Here is a 15,378-nt window from a genome sequence, read left to right as displayed (position 1 = left end):
TTTGAGATGTCAATCTTTAAAGTTTCGGGACGACGCGTTTGCGTCATCCCAGGTACAGGGGTCTGTACCTGTTGTAATATCAACAGTTCTGCCTGTTGAGAGCCTTGCTGATTCAGCAAGGCTACTTTTTCCTTCATCTCGTCAAGTTCATGTTGTATGAACTTGGCGACGGTTGAATGGAGGGCATCTCTGTATAAGTTGGACAGTAATACCAGGATTGCGTCGTTTCCTACGGTCGAACTCATTCGTTCAACCGCACTCCTTTCTATATCACTTAGAAAGAAGTAGCTTTCAGGGGAAACGTGATGCGTATTCCCACTACCATCTAACATGTCCATGTTAAATGTGGGAAATGTGGTCCTTGGACGGACTACAAAGTGCTACCAGGTGTAACGGGGCACTGCGACTTGTACTGTTTCAGTACAAGTCCACTTCACACTGCTTCAGTTGTGAGTGGTGCCTTTCGTTATGTGACGTGCACTGTACGTATAGAGGAAGACTTTTCTTAAAACAAGTTAACTTAAGAGGGTAAAATGAAAACTGTATTAATATAGTTAAGTGTCTCTTAATCTATCTTTGTAAATGCTGACTTAACTATAACCTAATACTAAACACGTTTATGAATGCTTATCTCTATCTTATCTTGTAACTGATTAGTCTGCGGAATAATATATATAGATGTAATGCTATTTATGGATAAGAATTCAGGATATTACTATATAAAGTAATATCCTCCAAATATTATCTACCTTTTAGATAATATATTAATTAACAACCCTTAAGTGTTAATTTCATGTAACGATACACCCCGTTACACGATGGCTCATCAAAAATATAGCTTCTGAGTTGCCTTACGTAGTTGCAGATACTCTGTTACGAACTTGCTTGATAAATCATAACTCATGCTCGTCAAGGTTTTGCTATGGACATCTATATTTTGCAAACCAAATTTGCATGAAAGCTCGCATGAAATATATATTTCGGATATTATCTGAATAACTTGGAAACCTTGATCCACAATAATTGCGCTCGTAATAATTCAGCTACATGAATTATTGCAAAATCTCGCTAAATGTATGTTGAAAAGAACCCGCGCTTTCTTTCTCTTGCAGAACTAAGCAGTTGCCTGGGAAATCTTCCGCATACGAGAACAAATTGATCTTCAGACCGCTAAATGGCAACTTGAGAACGCAGTTGGGCAGGCTCAGTAACTTGATGTTGACCATTAATGTTTGACACGCTATTGAGTTGCACATTCTTTTGTACTGCGCTGGCGAGGGTAGCGACTTGGCTTTACGCAACACGAACTCCGAATCAAACTCGCACTGATTGTATGAATCCTCTGAAAGACTTGAGAGCGATGCCAAGGCATCAATCTGCTTAGTTACAGGACATAAGTCTAACGAGGGAAGGTCGGCATATGTAGGGCTCATAAGGGCGGCGACCGTGGCGACAAATAGCGCACGGAAGTTCATACTGCTGCGGGGCTGACCAGATTGCAAAATGTCCAGTGCCAATACCCAATCAAAAGTGAAAATCAGATTTGTTAGTACAGATTAGATGAATCTATTGTTATGTTATTACGATTTAGATACCTAAAATGATTTGCGGTAACCTAAATCGTAATAATATCCTCTGGTCGGTGAAGCCTGTAATTTACGGACCAGGGGATTGGATTATCGTGTCCAGAGATTCATCTGGTCGGTGAAGCCTGTAATTTACGGACCAGGAGATTGTATTGACGTGCACCCCCCCAGAGCATGCGCGAACTTTTGTGCATGCGTTGAAGATGTCTGTGATTTTAGAATTATATAATTACCTACAAGGGTAGACGAATCAAACTAACCAGTCCTTTCGAATAAAACATAAGCTTTGCTTGTCCTATTCCTGTATCCACTCGAGCTACATCAATAAATCAAATTGGATACGAGTCAGTCTCGCTTACTTCCTGAAAACTACAGTAAAACTGGCATTCTATGCAGCTAGAGAGTCGCAGTTTCGATCGTAATGAATACACTGATACACTGGTATCTTAACGCAGGTATTATTGCACACTGAGTCCAGATTTCTCCGGCTCGAGAATCTGGTACCTGGTGTCTGCTGAATAATTATGTAAATTAATAATTTTATAGGACCGAGACAATTATAATTTCCGATTTGGAAGTGCAAGTTCAAGGTATTGTCCCATTAAAAGGGCGACTTTGATGAAGAGCCGTCTCTTCGGATTCTTTGCCTAAGAGCAATTCAATTAAAAGATTTCGTATTTATCCAAATGTCATCATCATGTCATTAGCGGATGAAATACGAATCATTAAACCATAAGCGACGAGGTCGCAACGAGCTACCGGCAGCATTGTGCAATTTTAAAAAATCTGCTTGCTATCGAGCCAGACTCTTCCAGCCAGAGTCACCGGAAGCTATGGATGAAAGCGTGTTATCGCAGTAACACCTTCAAATAAATCCTAAATCGCATAAATTTAACAGAAGCTTGGCATTGAAGCCTAAACAAAAATAGAAGATATGGAAAAATCTTTTTATTAATTTAGAACCAGATATCACAACACATTAAAATAAGAGTCTATATAACATAATTGCCGTATTTTACTATCCTCATAAGTAAGCTGAGGAAGAAAAGGATCCTAATTGAGTAGCAAAAAAAGAAAATAGCCAAGCAAGCTATCATGCATTTTACTCACATTAACGAAAAATGTACCGATGCATTCTTTTCTAGAGGACTTCCTTGATCTTGTGGCCGCTTTTTTGTGGGCTGCGCCGTGCTATTTGATCAGTCGTAGCTTATATCACTTGCAGCTAAAAGGAAGGAACAACAACTCGATAGGAGCTCCAAATTATTTTTGGTATTGCAACAATTGTAGAAATTAAATTATTTCCTAAATTAGGTAACAATTGAATTGTATTGCACGCTTCCAACAAGCATTTAGCGTGTTAATGACGCAAACCAAAAGCATGACGGCGCTCTCGAGGCAGCTGCTTTTCTACGATTACCTCGAGAAATACCTTGAGACGTCAAGTCTAGCGCTATTTCGTCGTATTCTTCACGACTTTTATGCGCATCATGAGCATACACTTCAGGACTTTATACGTCTAGGCGCGACTGTCATCTCTGTGTTGCCATTCGAGAGAAAGGATCATATAAAGGAAGCAGCACGGTTACTAGCCGACCACAAAGCCAGCAACACTACGAACGAGCTAGTTGAAAGTACTTGCGTGTATGCCTATTTAACGGCGCGAGTTGCCACTCGAAACATTCTGTGGCTTCGTGATATGTATCGTGAATTCTGGAAAGGAGAAAACACTCTTTTGCGTGAATTTGTGCGGCGTGGAAGCGAAGCAATAAGTGTCATCCCCGTGGATATCCAAGCTTTAAATGATTCGATTCAGCCCGTGTTGATTGCATCCGAAGGCGAAGTCACTGCTACTGACGCAATGAAAACCTTCTCGGTCTCGTCTTTGAATCGATCCAAAGCGCCTCTTTTTCACGAATTTGAAGCGATTCAGGCCATTGGATCTATGCCTGCTTGTACGCGCAGGAGAATTTGGAATACATTTAAACGCTTGGAAGTTAAAGAACCGTGGAAATTGGTCTTTCAATTCGAAAAACTAACAATGCCTTTTTCAATGGAACAATACCCCCAAGTTCTTGCCAACCTCGAGGTCTTTTGGAACGAACATGCTCGAGCCGTGTGGGAGCGCAATTTTTGGCTGCCGCGATCGGATTTTGATACTTTGGAGCTACATAATCAGCGTCGACTTCGACAATGCAAAGCGTTGCTCTTTTTTGAACAGCATGTGCTCACGCCATTATTGCATCGAGACCATGGGGCTGCGTTCATTGACGCTATCAATGAGCGTGCCGAAGAGCTTAGCGGCTGGTTTTATTGTCATCCCGCTGTTAATTTAATGTCGCTGGCACAGCGTTACGGTGTGTCCAGGTGTCTCCAATATATTGAGTCGGAGGCGTTTGAGCGATTTCCCGACTTTATCGATCCGACGGGACTCACTTTAACGACTCAAATAAAGGGCAAACGTCTAAATTTAAAGTCGTCTGGCAATGTGAAGTTATTGATGCATGAGATCGCGAACGCTACCAATATATTGTAATTAAAAAAAAAGAAAACCATTTTTTTTTGCCTTGTTACGTTTTAACTTTCATCTTTATGCTGTTTTTTATACTTTCATGGCGGCCCGAGAGCGCCTGTGTATCGCCATGTGTTGCGACTTCTTTTACCCTCGACTCGGTGGCGTAGAGATGCACATGTGGTCGCTGGCGCAGTGTCTGTTGCAACGTGGCCACAAAGTCATCGTCCTCACCCACGCCGTACGAGGACCGTCGAAGGCCCAGACGCCTACGCGCCGCAGTGGTGTGCGCTACATGACGCACGGACTGAAAGTGTACTACCTCCCAATCGTACCCCTCGTCGATAACGTCACCTACCTTACTTTTGTTAACAATTTAGCGCTCTTTCGCACTATCTGCGTCCGCGAGCGCGTACAGATCGTGCATGGCCACCAAGCCGCGTCCACATTCATGCATGAATGCCTCCTTCAGGCCAAGACACTTGGTCTTGGCATTAAAACAGTCTATACCGACCACTCGCTCTATGGCTTTGCCGATGCCGCGAGTGTTCATCTCAACAAAGTGATCAAGTTCACGCTATCGACCGTGGACGCGGCAATTGGAGTGTCCCACACGTGTCGCGAGAACTTGGTGCTACGAGCGTCGTTAGCGCCCGAGAAAGTCGCGACGATTCCTAATGCAGTCGACACGTCAAAGTTTACTCCTTGGGTTACATGCAAACCAGATGGATACATAACAGTAGTCATTATTTCGAGGTTAGTCTATCGTAAGGGCATTGATCTCGTGGCTCGAGCAATTCCACTCGTGTGTTTGCAAAACCCACGCGTGCGATTTCTTATTGGAGGCGATGGCACGAAGCGACTGTTGTTAGAGGAAATGCGGGAGAAGTATCGACTGCACGACCGCGTGACACTCTGTGGAGCGGTGCCTCATGCCCACGTGCGAGCACTGCTCTGTCAAGGACATATTTTTCTGAATAGTTCGCTTACAGAGAGTTTTTGCATTGCAATTCTCGAAGCTGCAGCGTGTGGCCTATTTGTTGTGAGTACACGAGTCGGTGGCGTGCCAGAAGTCCTGCCACCAGATATGGTGCAATTTGCGGCAGAGATGACGCCCGAGTCGGTGGCAGCAGCTGTTTTGGCCGCGGTACCGCGCCTTGCAACAGTCGATCGACACGAATTTCACGATCGGGTTGCAAAAATGTACAATTGGGATTCGGTGGCAATACGAACCGAGAAAATTTATGAAAAAGTTCATGATTTGCCCGATTGTTCACTGCTTCACCGCTTGCAATTGTATTATGGCATTGGTCCCGTGTCGGGCATGTTGGCGTGTTTTATTGCAGCGGTATTGCACTTGTACGTGGTATTTTTAGAATGGTGGCAGCCTGCTGCGGAGATTGAGCTTGCGCTCGATTGGGTGCCATTTTCAAAGCAAGAGCATGGGGAGAAAATAAAGCCTGAATGAAAGTTGTCAGATTTGGTCACTTAGCACCTAGTCTTGCTGCGCATGCGAATGTTATTGCGGTATTGCAATACTTGGATAGCTTGTATTGTAGCACAAAGGGATGCTGTTAATAGGTGTCACAATTTTATATCGACTCTAAAGAATCCATCTTGCAAAATATTGCGCCGTCATTGTCAGCTTTTTCAGAAGAATGGTAGGAAGAACTATTGCTTTAATTATTTTTTTCTAAATTGTTATAACTTGATGAGCTGCAAATTTGTTTTTCTTTATTATTCGTATTTTATCCCGAAATGTAGAACCTTTGTACGGAATACGGTTTGATAGCCACGCAGTCTTGTTAGTGGTAGCGACCGTGTCGACGTGGCGGACCTTTCTGAACAACAACGGGCTGCACGTAGACTACGCGTTCGCGTGGGGCCGATCGGCGATGACGGCGGCTGCCACTGCCGCGGCAACAGCAGCACGCGGTAAGTGCGCCACACAGACACCAGCAAATGTCATCACCGCACGGAATAGGAATGCACATGGCTGAGAAAGCTTAAATGAAATTTCTTCTCTTTGTGATTAATTAGAGGACTTTCGCTGTATGGAGATTTACGGGTCGCGGAGGCGATTTGCTAGTGGATATTTGCCGCTAGTGTCCCACGCAAATACATCCGGTTACACATGTATTCAGTCGTATCTCAGGATCTGTAAATAAGTAAACCTATTTAATGGAGTTATTGACTAACTTTTATATATGGTAAGATTGTCGCCTTAATAAATAGCATCTCGCTTTTGAAAAGTGAGTTGCAATTACGTCATTTGAGATGATAGGGCAGGCGACCTTGTACATTTTCCATATATAAATATTAAAGGGTGATACAGGCTTCAGTAATTAAGCAAGAGCGTGACGAAAGAAGAGGCTAGATTAATAAAAAACAATATTGGAATTTACCATTTTTATACGATTTCTCACTTATTATATAGTAATTTAAGCCATTCTGGACTCCTTTTCTTTTTGGTGACCGATCTCGCAAGGATCAATGATGCAGATCCATCTACGCGAGCTTTTATCATGAGAAACAGTATAAAAACTTTATTTGAGTTACATTGGCAAAATAAGCAGCCATAAGTTTAAAGAAATGCCCACCTAGCTTATTAGTCTCGATACATTTGCCACGTTAAGTATTATTGGGCAAAATCTGATTAATCTAAACACTTCTATATTCCACGAACATTCTTCACTTTGCACTTCGCCAAAACAATTCAATCGAACTGAAAGAGCACGTTCGCACCAATTGACATTGCATGTTTTAACTGCTCACGATTACGGACGGTTATTGGGGGTTGTTGTCTTGACTCGTACAATTGTTTTTGGAACGGGGGCACCGTCCCATACACGATGCAAATAGAAAAAAGTTGCGTTTCATTCGTGTACACTATACCGATCTTCTGTTATCCCAGAAGTATTGCAAGATTTCCTTTAAGCAACTTCAAAAACTTAACCATTATTGTCCAATCATATCGCGTAAAACATGTCTTGATCGATGCAAAACGATCGCATATCGGACCCGCAAAGGCTGCCAGAAGAAAGCAACAAATGTTAACCACTCGAGTGGCAAGTTTCCTGTACGATGCAAAACCAAAGGTGCTGCAACAGAGACTTGTAATCTTTTTTTTTTGGTGGCAAATCTGGCGGCACATAGTTACATCGAGCGTCGGAAAGCCTTCGCTTTCCTCGTGCCCAAGACGATGATCCGTCAGAGACGCAAGTGGCGGCAGCACGAGCGTGATAAGGTCGTTAGAAACGTCTTTGAAGCACAAATGCATGCAACAATGCGGCGGCAAAGTCTTAAAAAAGCGAGCTCTCGACTCGTGCAAGAAATTGAAGTGGACTGCTTGACTCTTGACCTCGGCCGCGCCAGAATTAGAGAAAAAACAAGTCGAATGTCGAGGCAACTAGTTATGCAAAAAGCTTACTACGCAAGAGCGACGCAATGGGTGCCACAAGTAACTGAGCAAGAGCAGTTGAGCTCCTTGTATACGGAAAAAAGGGAGAAATCAGAGCGTCCGGTCCAAGACGTGGTGCGAAAGATCCGCTTAACGCTGAGTCCGAATGCGCAGTATCGACTTGGGCACCTCGGGGAATTGGATTTGGCTCTCGCAGTTCCAGCGTTCATGTACCAAGGACTGCTAGCGGAAAAGCCGCGATGCAGCGGAGCCGCGACGGAAGGAAGTCGAGGGGTCTATCGCATCTTGAGGCTTTTGCACAACTCAAGAGTGAATGTCGCGCCACGACCAGCGCAGTGCTACATCTAAGTGTTTGCACATTTGGGCAACTATTTAAGCCAGTTTAGTATATGGAAGCTACATTATGTTGCCTAATTAAATTAAACAGCAATGCTGTAGTAATTGCTTCCACTTTAATGACACCGTTTGTGCGAATTAATGATATAGGTCGATGCTCAAAATTACGATAGGCCTATTTAGTAGTGTTGGAGGCTTTGTTGCTCATTAATTGCGCTCGAACACAATACTTATATATCTAAATACTGCGAAAATAATTGCTTTATGAGAAAGTCTAAGAAGACGAGGTGATAAAGCGAAATATGGTTTTTCTTTTTTATACCATCTTGTCGCGACAGCAACAATGAACCAATAAGACACGCAAAATGCGAAAGTGTCATTGCACCTAATCAGTTATACTTGGACTTTTAATGAGGCAGTTTGTGATGTCGAAATTGCTCTTAATTCGGAAACATGCAAGAACTGAACTTATTCTTGATGCTAAAATATACAGCTCGCACGTTGCAAACTTTTTTTTTACATGGCGACAAACGTACACATCTAGCGATGAACAAAACGCACGAAAAGCAAATATTTCCTTCTATTGCACGCCAAATACAATCTTTATCAAACATGTACTTCGCAACAAGCAAAAACTTTCTATTGATGTGGCAAAAGTAGTCGTTCAGCACTGGTCCTGCAATCGACAATTGTGTTGGGCCTTGCTCCGTGCCCACGTAGCAGCTTTTCGACTTCGATCGTCGACTGCTCTTCTTTCTACACTCGGTCGTAGTAAACCGGGTGGCCGTGCTGGGGCTGGCCGTACTGCGGGTTACCGTACTGCGGGGGACCTTGTGGGACACCCACGGGGTTCACGTACACAACGCGGTCGGGCGGATGTGCGTAACGGTGGTCACTGTGTCGGCGTCGCTTGTCTCCATTACAGCAGCAGCAAAGTGCCGAGAGCGAGCCACAGAGACAGCAGCAACAATCGTCGTCGCACGGGATGCAGAGGCACATTTAGTCAGGTCGTTTTTTCGTACCCCGTTACGAAATTGAAATGATTACGTTTCTCGACATGTTAACAAGTGAGGGAATAGAGTACGGAGGGATTACGACATGTGCTAAACACCTAAAGGTTACGTTTAAAAAAAGGATAAATTAAAATTGTAAAAATCATAAAAATTGACGATCCGTTTAACTAATTATCCGAGTTTAATGCATCTAAGGTTCCGTGGTCACCTTGCGCGCAACAGCTTTGCAGCCATCGCGTTTGGTGGAGTTATTTACAGGGGTTACAGTCGGAGTCGTTTCGTCAATGAACGTCATGTCGAATTGCTTGGGCGAGCTATCGTCTGAGTCCGTCTCAGACGCCGGGGCTGGAGCTGCTTGTTGCTTGAATGGCGGCATCAAATCTATTGAACGGCTTTCCTTGGATTTAATATCTGCGCAGTCTTTTTCAAAAGTTCCGCACATTTGCGAGACGTCAACTTCGAGGCCTCCGCCAGGGATCTTGAGGATGCAATGAGGCGGATTCATGCCACCTACAGCCCCAATGAAGGCGTGGCACTCGTTCGTGGCGCACATGGCAGCCTTTTGTTCGGGGGTTGGCATGGTTTTCGAATCCATCATGCTAAATCCCGACTTTTGGGAGCATTGCTTTAAGTCCTCATTATTATACAGCGGTGCCATTCTCGCTAAAGCCATGGTCTCCTCCATAAAAGAACACTTTTGTCCGTCACCATTGACCGAGGCAACAAAGGCCAGAGCCGCGGCAATGAATGCAAAGTGCGAGTTCATAGTGTAGTGGTAGTTGAAGAAGAGTGATAGGCAAATGGCAAATTACAGAATGAGGCAATCGAAGAGGAATTGTGTTTCACTCAATCCGAACGTTTGTTTAAAGTGATAGGCCGCAGTGGCAAGAACTTTGGCAATTGCTCTTCTAGGCAGGACCAGGAAAAGTCATCGAGTCGGTTATACACGAGAGGGTATCCACGGGACCAGGGTACGGGATCTTTGCGTGTCCCAAATCCTTTCGGAGAGAGAAGAGGCTATAATGTCAATAATTAGCGTATAAGTGTTAAAGTGAGCCAGGATTGACTGGTTCTCGACAAGTCGTAGCGAGATCTTTTGAATTGACTCTTAAAAGGTTGTTTCGTGCACTAGTGCTGAATCCTCGGATCAGTTTGAAAAACAGACGACAAGGCATTTAAAAAATTGGTGAAATATATTTCATAGGCATGTCGAATATACTCGACGTGTGATTCATTTTGTGCTGAATTTGACCCTTTGCCAGTGCAAAACTTGAGCACGTTGCTAACTCAAGACCTTGTAAATCATCAAATCCCTGATCGCGGCCATCTGGTAGCATGATTGAGAGCCTTTCTACGACTTTGTCGGATTATTCCTGATCGGCTGGCAGCTGACTGGTGACGCATAATCAGTTGTTGTGGTAGTAGTGTACCCTCCATATCGACAGGATTTTGTGCAGTATCCTTACTTCTTAGTTTGGGGAAAAAGCCTAAGTGTACAATACATACTGTCCTTGTATTTACTATTAGCTAGTATGTAAATGTAGCAAAATTGAAGACTTCGTGCATTTTATGTATCTAGTGGCTTAAATCTGTCTTTATGCAAGCTATATGGACGAAGGTCGTTATTGAATAGGGTGAGAGCCCGATACCGTAAAGCTTTGAGAAAAGCGCTCTCTTTATAAGGTAGAATTAACGTTATTTGTGGTTTTGTTCTTAGTTTTGATTTTGCACAAGAAACGAAATTGTTCCTCGGTCGTACAGTTGAGTTCATCGGGTTAAAGTCCAAAGCTTTAAGCCATGCTAACTGTAACGGGGCACTGCCGACTTGTACTGCTTCGGTACAAGTCCACTTCGCACTGTTTCAGTGCGACTGGTGCCTCACGTCACTTCACGTAAACTAGTACGTGCAGAGGAAGACTCTCTTTAAAGCACTTGTCTAAAAAATGTTAAGAGAAAACAGTGTTTAACATAGTTATGTTCTTCTGTTTCTATCTATTTAATAAAAACTTAAATTAAAAACTAATACAAAACATGTAATAAAGTATTATCTGTCTCTCTCTTTGCGCGACTCCCGCGCTGACAGGCCTGCAGAGCAAGTAGATATAATGGCCTATATCATCCGATGGATAAGCTTTCCGAATATTACTACGTAAAGTAATATTCTCCAAATGTTCTCTAGCTTTTAGATAATATATTAATTAAAGCCCTAAGTATTAATTTCATGTAACGATACACCCCGTTACATCACCCCTCCTTTAAACGACAATCCCTCTTTACTGCCATTGATAGAGTAGTCACTATAAGACCACTTAATTAAAAACGATGTTAATTGGTCAGAAGCATCAGTTTTAATTCTATCGCATTGTAACGGGCTAAAGTAGCCCTAATGTTACAAAGTCCCCGTTAAGTACACTCAGTGTACTTAAGGGGATGGTCAATTACTAAATAATAGCAAATAGACCCAGCACTCGGGTGTGGTGCACATTTGTGACGTGATCAACCCTTGTGTGTGTGATGCACATGGGTGCATTCACATTAGGAGGGATAACGCCCAGCGTCATCCGTAACGCGAGGTAATTAGAAAGAAACGCTTGCAATACATATTAAGTGTTATCTATAGATACGACATTTTTAATTGGTAAAAATAGGTATTTATATTTAATACAATTAAATATAAAGCAGTCTGAAAACTACTTCCTACTTGATAAGTGCGCACTTGGTAGCACTTGAAATCCTTCTTATGACATCTCTGCGCGTGTACCTGAGGATGAGCCTCAATATTGATTGGGCTCATTTTCTCCACCTCTCCAAACATCATCGGGAGGTGGCAAGGCTTATGGCGCAGGGACTTGGTGAACAAGCCCTGGCCAGGCTCCTGGGTAGTCCTGGGCAACATGTTGCTCAGTTGAAGCAGTTTGAGGCATTCGTGCTCGGACAGCGGAGGGCCGCGACCGAAGCACATGGCCATGCTGCGGCGGAGTCCGTCACACAGACTCAGGATGAGCTGAGGCATGAGCAGGCTCGGAGCGAGGCTCTCAACAGGACTGTTGAGATGCTCTCTGCTCGGCCGCATCAGCCGAGGCCCATTCGGATGGACCCGCCCAAGTTTGATGGAACTGCGGCGCACACGATTGTCCACTGTCTTTTAGTGGTGGTGCAATGCGGTGTCGCGCCGCCCGTCGAGGACGACAGCCGGATGGTGTCGTACGCCATGTTGCATCTGCGCGGTAAGGCCTCAGAGTGGGCTTACTCGGCGCTTATAGCGGACAGAAAGGCGTTTCCTACATGATCGATCGTTAAGGAAAAGATTCGCGCCATGTACCAGCAGCCAAACAACGAAGTGTTGCTTCAAGCGAGCTTCTTTGAGGCGCGACAGGCGAAGCGATCTCTGCAAGAGTATGTGTAAGAAATGCGCTCGCTGTCGGCGTTTATTACCGTAGGTCCGATTCCGGAGCACATTAAGGTGACCACCACGTTTATTAACGGGCCATGGCTTGGTCCATCGCGAAGGGCCCTTTTCAAAAAGGTGCCGTCGACGAAGGAAGAGGCAATCCAAATTGCCTTGGTTGAGGAGCAATCCTACAACAGTGCCTCGGCGACAGCTTGCTATAAGCCGTCGGCTGAGAGGTCAGATGCCACTCCCATGGAGTTGGGCAATGCAGACGTGGTCTGTTATAAACGCGGCAAGCGCAGCCATATTATGGCTCGCTGCTATGCCAGGGTCCCTGCTGGGGCGAAAACGCCCAGCAAGAAGACTCCTTTCCCAAGGGGCGATGGCAAGAACCAGCGTGCGAGACGCATGAGTTTTGCATCGACCGCTGAGGGGTCAGGAAATGCAGGAGCGCAGTAGGGGCGGGATGCCCTACTGACGCGGACTCTGAAGCTACCCCTAAGTTCAGAGTTGTGGAGCAAACGGGTAGCATAGTCCCTGAGGTCTCGAAATTTCGGACCTCAACCCTGACACAGTTAAAAGTGCGTTGACGGGATGTCAAACGTCACCAATTCCTACCCAGCTCGTGGAGACTGGGGTAGTAAAAAGGGCAATGACAAGTAGTCATGTGTCCGAATGTCCTGCACAGAGCCGAGAGCCTGTGGCAGTAGACGGCGAACTGACAGGAAGTCAAGCGTCGCATGAACCGGCACAGTGCCTAGAGCCTGGTACGGTTAGAAGAGGTGCGTTAGCCAGGAGAGCAACGACACCCGCTTCCCAGTCAAAGGTCGTGGTCACTCGAAGAACGAGTACAAGACAGATTAGGACGATCAAATTCACGTCTAAACGAGTGACCTTTGGATCAGTCTTTAATAAAGAGGACGGGCCTTCGAACGATGTGTTCGAGGGTGTCAAAGACGAAATTGCGGAGGCAACCTCAGTTGAGGTGCTCCGGCAAGTCTTTAAATCTGCCGAGGGGATAGTAAATCTCTCGGAGATGTCGTGGAATCTGCTCCTTGCCGAAATAACGGAAGAAAAGATCAACGAAATAGTCCCACCAGTTCCAGAAGAGAAATTGGTGGGCTGTTGCTTGTCGTCCACAATGGCCGGGGCGTCTTGGAAACAAACAAAAAGAAACGGTCCGCTTCTCAAGGTTTATATACCTTGAGAGACAGTCCGCTCTCCATTCTTTGGAATTCTGCGGATACATCGCGATCTGTTCCAGAAGAAGGACCGATCCGCCTTCCAGCAGATAGAGGCATCGGGCATGCGATAGACCTCGACCTGGCACCAAGTATTGTGTGTCCAGGCAATGGCCGTTGCCGAAAGAACAAGTCGACTGTATCGATGAGTTCTTCGACAAGCGAGCCAAGGCAAAACATGTGCGTGAGAGCAAATCGCCTTACTGCAGCCCGACCTTTTGTGTACTAAAGCCACAGGTGGATGGCGCGTGGTTCATGCTTACAATAAGCTAAACACGGCGAACATACCGGCGCAAACGCCAATCCCGCGGAAAGATGTCTTGTTAAAAAATCATTGAAAAGTCAACTATCTTTTCCGCATTAGATTTGAAGGATGGTTACTATCAGGTACTCCTGAAAGAGTCCAATGTAGCCAAAACGGCAATAAGTATCCCAAGCGGTATGCTTTGGGCGTGGTTTGAGATGCCCCCAAGGGTTAAAAAAAGCACCAGCGACATTCAACCGAGTGGTGGCTTACGTGATGCGTCAGCACCGTGCATACACGCCCCATTACTTTGACGATGTATTCGTGCATAGTAGGACCGAGGACGGGCTAAACGCAATAGAGTCGCACAAGCGTCATTTAGACGCTGTGTTGCAAACTTTAAAGGACGCCCAATTGTATATGAACTTGCAAAAGTGCATCATAGGGATCCCTGAGATGCCTGTGCTGGGCTGCATCGTAGGTACACATGGTGTACGAGCAGACCCAGACAAGGTAAAATCAGTAAAGGAATGGCCAGTCCCACGGCATGTGAAGGATTTTACGCCGATTCCTAGGGCTCGCTACTTACTTGCATAAGTATAGCAAGAATTATGCTGAGCAAACCAAACCATTTTCAGATCTCCTTAAAAAGGACACAGAATGGGTTTGGTTAAAAGAACAAGAAGATGCGATCACATAAGTAAAGCAGTCTCTTGTGGAGGCACCGGTCTTGGCATTACCAGACACGGATAAGCCCTTTAGCGTCGTCTGCGATGCAAGTAATTTTGCAATCGGCAGCGCCATCATGCAGAAGGGTGACGACGGTGTTGACCGCGTCATCTCTTAAACGTCCCGGCTTTTAAAAGCCGCGAAACTGACTTACCCCATGCATGATAAAGAGCTAATTTCAATTAAGTATGCTCTTGTCAAGTTTCGTGTGCACGTACTAAGCACCGAACCATTTGTGGTTTATACGGATCATGCATCATAGCGGACCGCAATAAACTTACCGCCCCTCGCCTAGAATGGCAAAATACCTTACATTCGTCTCTGAATTTAATTTCAAAGTTGAATATAAGCAGGGTAAGGCGACTGTCTTGACTGACGCTTTATCGCGCAGACCAGACTTCGAAGTAGACACCAGGAAAGTGAGTCTAGTGCGAGAGCACAATTTCAGCCGTCAACGTTGGCAGCCATGAAGGCATACCATGTGACGAGCTAATTGGCCTCTGAAATAAAAGAGAGCTACAGTCAGGACGACCACTGTCGCCTGCTGTTGGATCACTTCGGTGGACGAAAGGTTTCCCTTCCGTCGCACCTGAAAGCTAAGCTCAATCGCTTTAGCTACATTGATGGCCTGTTATAGCATCAGCAGTCACCTTATGATCCCTTGAGAATCTTTGTGCCTCATGACTCAGATCTCAGCTAATGATTCTTCACGAGCTCCATGATGCGCCATCTAGTGGGCATCTGGGCCGTGAAAAGACATTCTTACGAGTGTCAGAGATTTTTGGTGGCACACCTAAATAGATGAGTGACCGACTGTATTCGCTCTTGCGAATAGTGTCAGCGCATTAAGCCTGCACCGTCCAGCAGTGCGCTACTGAAGCCGCTACCGATTCCAACCAACTGTT

General features: G+C 45.0%; 7 protein-coding genes across 7 annotated transcripts; 3 read left to right on the top strand and 4 right to left on the bottom strand.

The window, feature by feature from the left end:
* Window positions 1-1,052: 1,052 nt before the first annotated feature.
* CCR75_009059 (uncharacterized protein) lies at window positions 1,053-1,475 on the bottom strand (the record flags this gene model as incomplete). Its single annotated transcript, XM_067967105.1, has 1 exon — window positions 1,053-1,475. One exon carries the CDS (start codon window positions 1,473-1,475, stop codon window positions 1,053-1,055), a length of 423 nt encoding a protein of 140 aa, XP_067821145.1.
* A 1,492-nt stretch (window positions 1,476-2,967) lies between these two features.
* CCR75_009060 (uncharacterized protein) lies at window positions 2,968-4,122 on the top strand (the record flags this gene model as incomplete). The annotated part of the gene is made up of 1 exon (XM_067967106.1): window positions 2,968-4,122. The coding sequence occupies one exon, from the start codon at window positions 2,968-2,970 to the stop codon at window positions 4,120-4,122; it is 1,155 nt and encodes a 384-aa protein (XP_067821356.1).
* Window positions 4,123-4,198: 76 nt separating this feature from the next.
* CCR75_009061 (uncharacterized protein) lies at window positions 4,199-5,566 on the top strand (the record flags this gene model as incomplete). The annotated part of the gene is made up of 1 exon (XM_067967107.1): window positions 4,199-5,566. One exon carries the CDS (start codon window positions 4,199-4,201, stop codon window positions 5,564-5,566), a length of 1,368 nt encoding a protein of 455 aa, XP_067821357.1.
* Window positions 5,567-5,903: 337 nt separating this feature from the next.
* On the bottom strand, window positions 5,904-6,092 carry CCR75_009062 (uncharacterized protein; the record flags this gene model as incomplete). The annotated part of the gene is made up of 1 exon (XM_067967108.1): window positions 5,904-6,092. The coding sequence occupies one exon, from the start codon at window positions 6,090-6,092 to the stop codon at window positions 5,904-5,906; it is 189 nt and encodes a 62-aa protein (XP_067821354.1).
* Window positions 6,093-7,300: 1,208 nt separating this feature from the next.
* On the top strand, window positions 7,301-7,867 carry CCR75_009063 (uncharacterized protein; the record flags this gene model as incomplete). The annotated part of the gene is made up of 1 exon (XM_067967109.1): window positions 7,301-7,867. The coding sequence occupies one exon, from the start codon at window positions 7,301-7,303 to the stop codon at window positions 7,865-7,867; it is 567 nt and encodes a 188-aa protein (XP_067821355.1).
* Window positions 7,868-8,611: 744 nt separating this feature from the next.
* CCR75_009064 (uncharacterized protein) lies at window positions 8,612-8,854 on the bottom strand (the record flags this gene model as incomplete). Its single annotated transcript, XM_067967110.1, has 1 exon — window positions 8,612-8,854. The coding sequence occupies one exon, from the start codon at window positions 8,852-8,854 to the stop codon at window positions 8,612-8,614; it is 243 nt and encodes an 80-aa protein (XP_067821352.1).
* A 204-nt stretch (window positions 8,855-9,058) lies between these two features.
* On the bottom strand, window positions 9,059-9,634 carry CCR75_009065 (uncharacterized protein; the record flags this gene model as incomplete). Its single annotated transcript, XM_067967111.1, has 1 exon — window positions 9,059-9,634. The coding sequence occupies one exon, from the start codon at window positions 9,632-9,634 to the stop codon at window positions 9,059-9,061; it is 576 nt and encodes a 191-aa protein (XP_067821353.1).
* Window positions 9,635-15,378: the final 5,744 nt, after the last annotated feature.

The sequence above is a fragment of the Bremia lactucae genome, linkage group LG5 (genome assembly GCF_004359215.1).
Source record: "Bremia lactucae strain SF5 linkage group LG5, whole genome shotgun sequence".
Classification (NCBI taxonomy): Eukaryota; Oomycota; class Peronosporomycetes; order Peronosporales; family Peronosporaceae; genus Bremia; species Bremia lactucae.
Note: the sequence above shows the minus strand (reverse complement) of the source record. Positions and strands in the feature narration are given on the sequence as shown.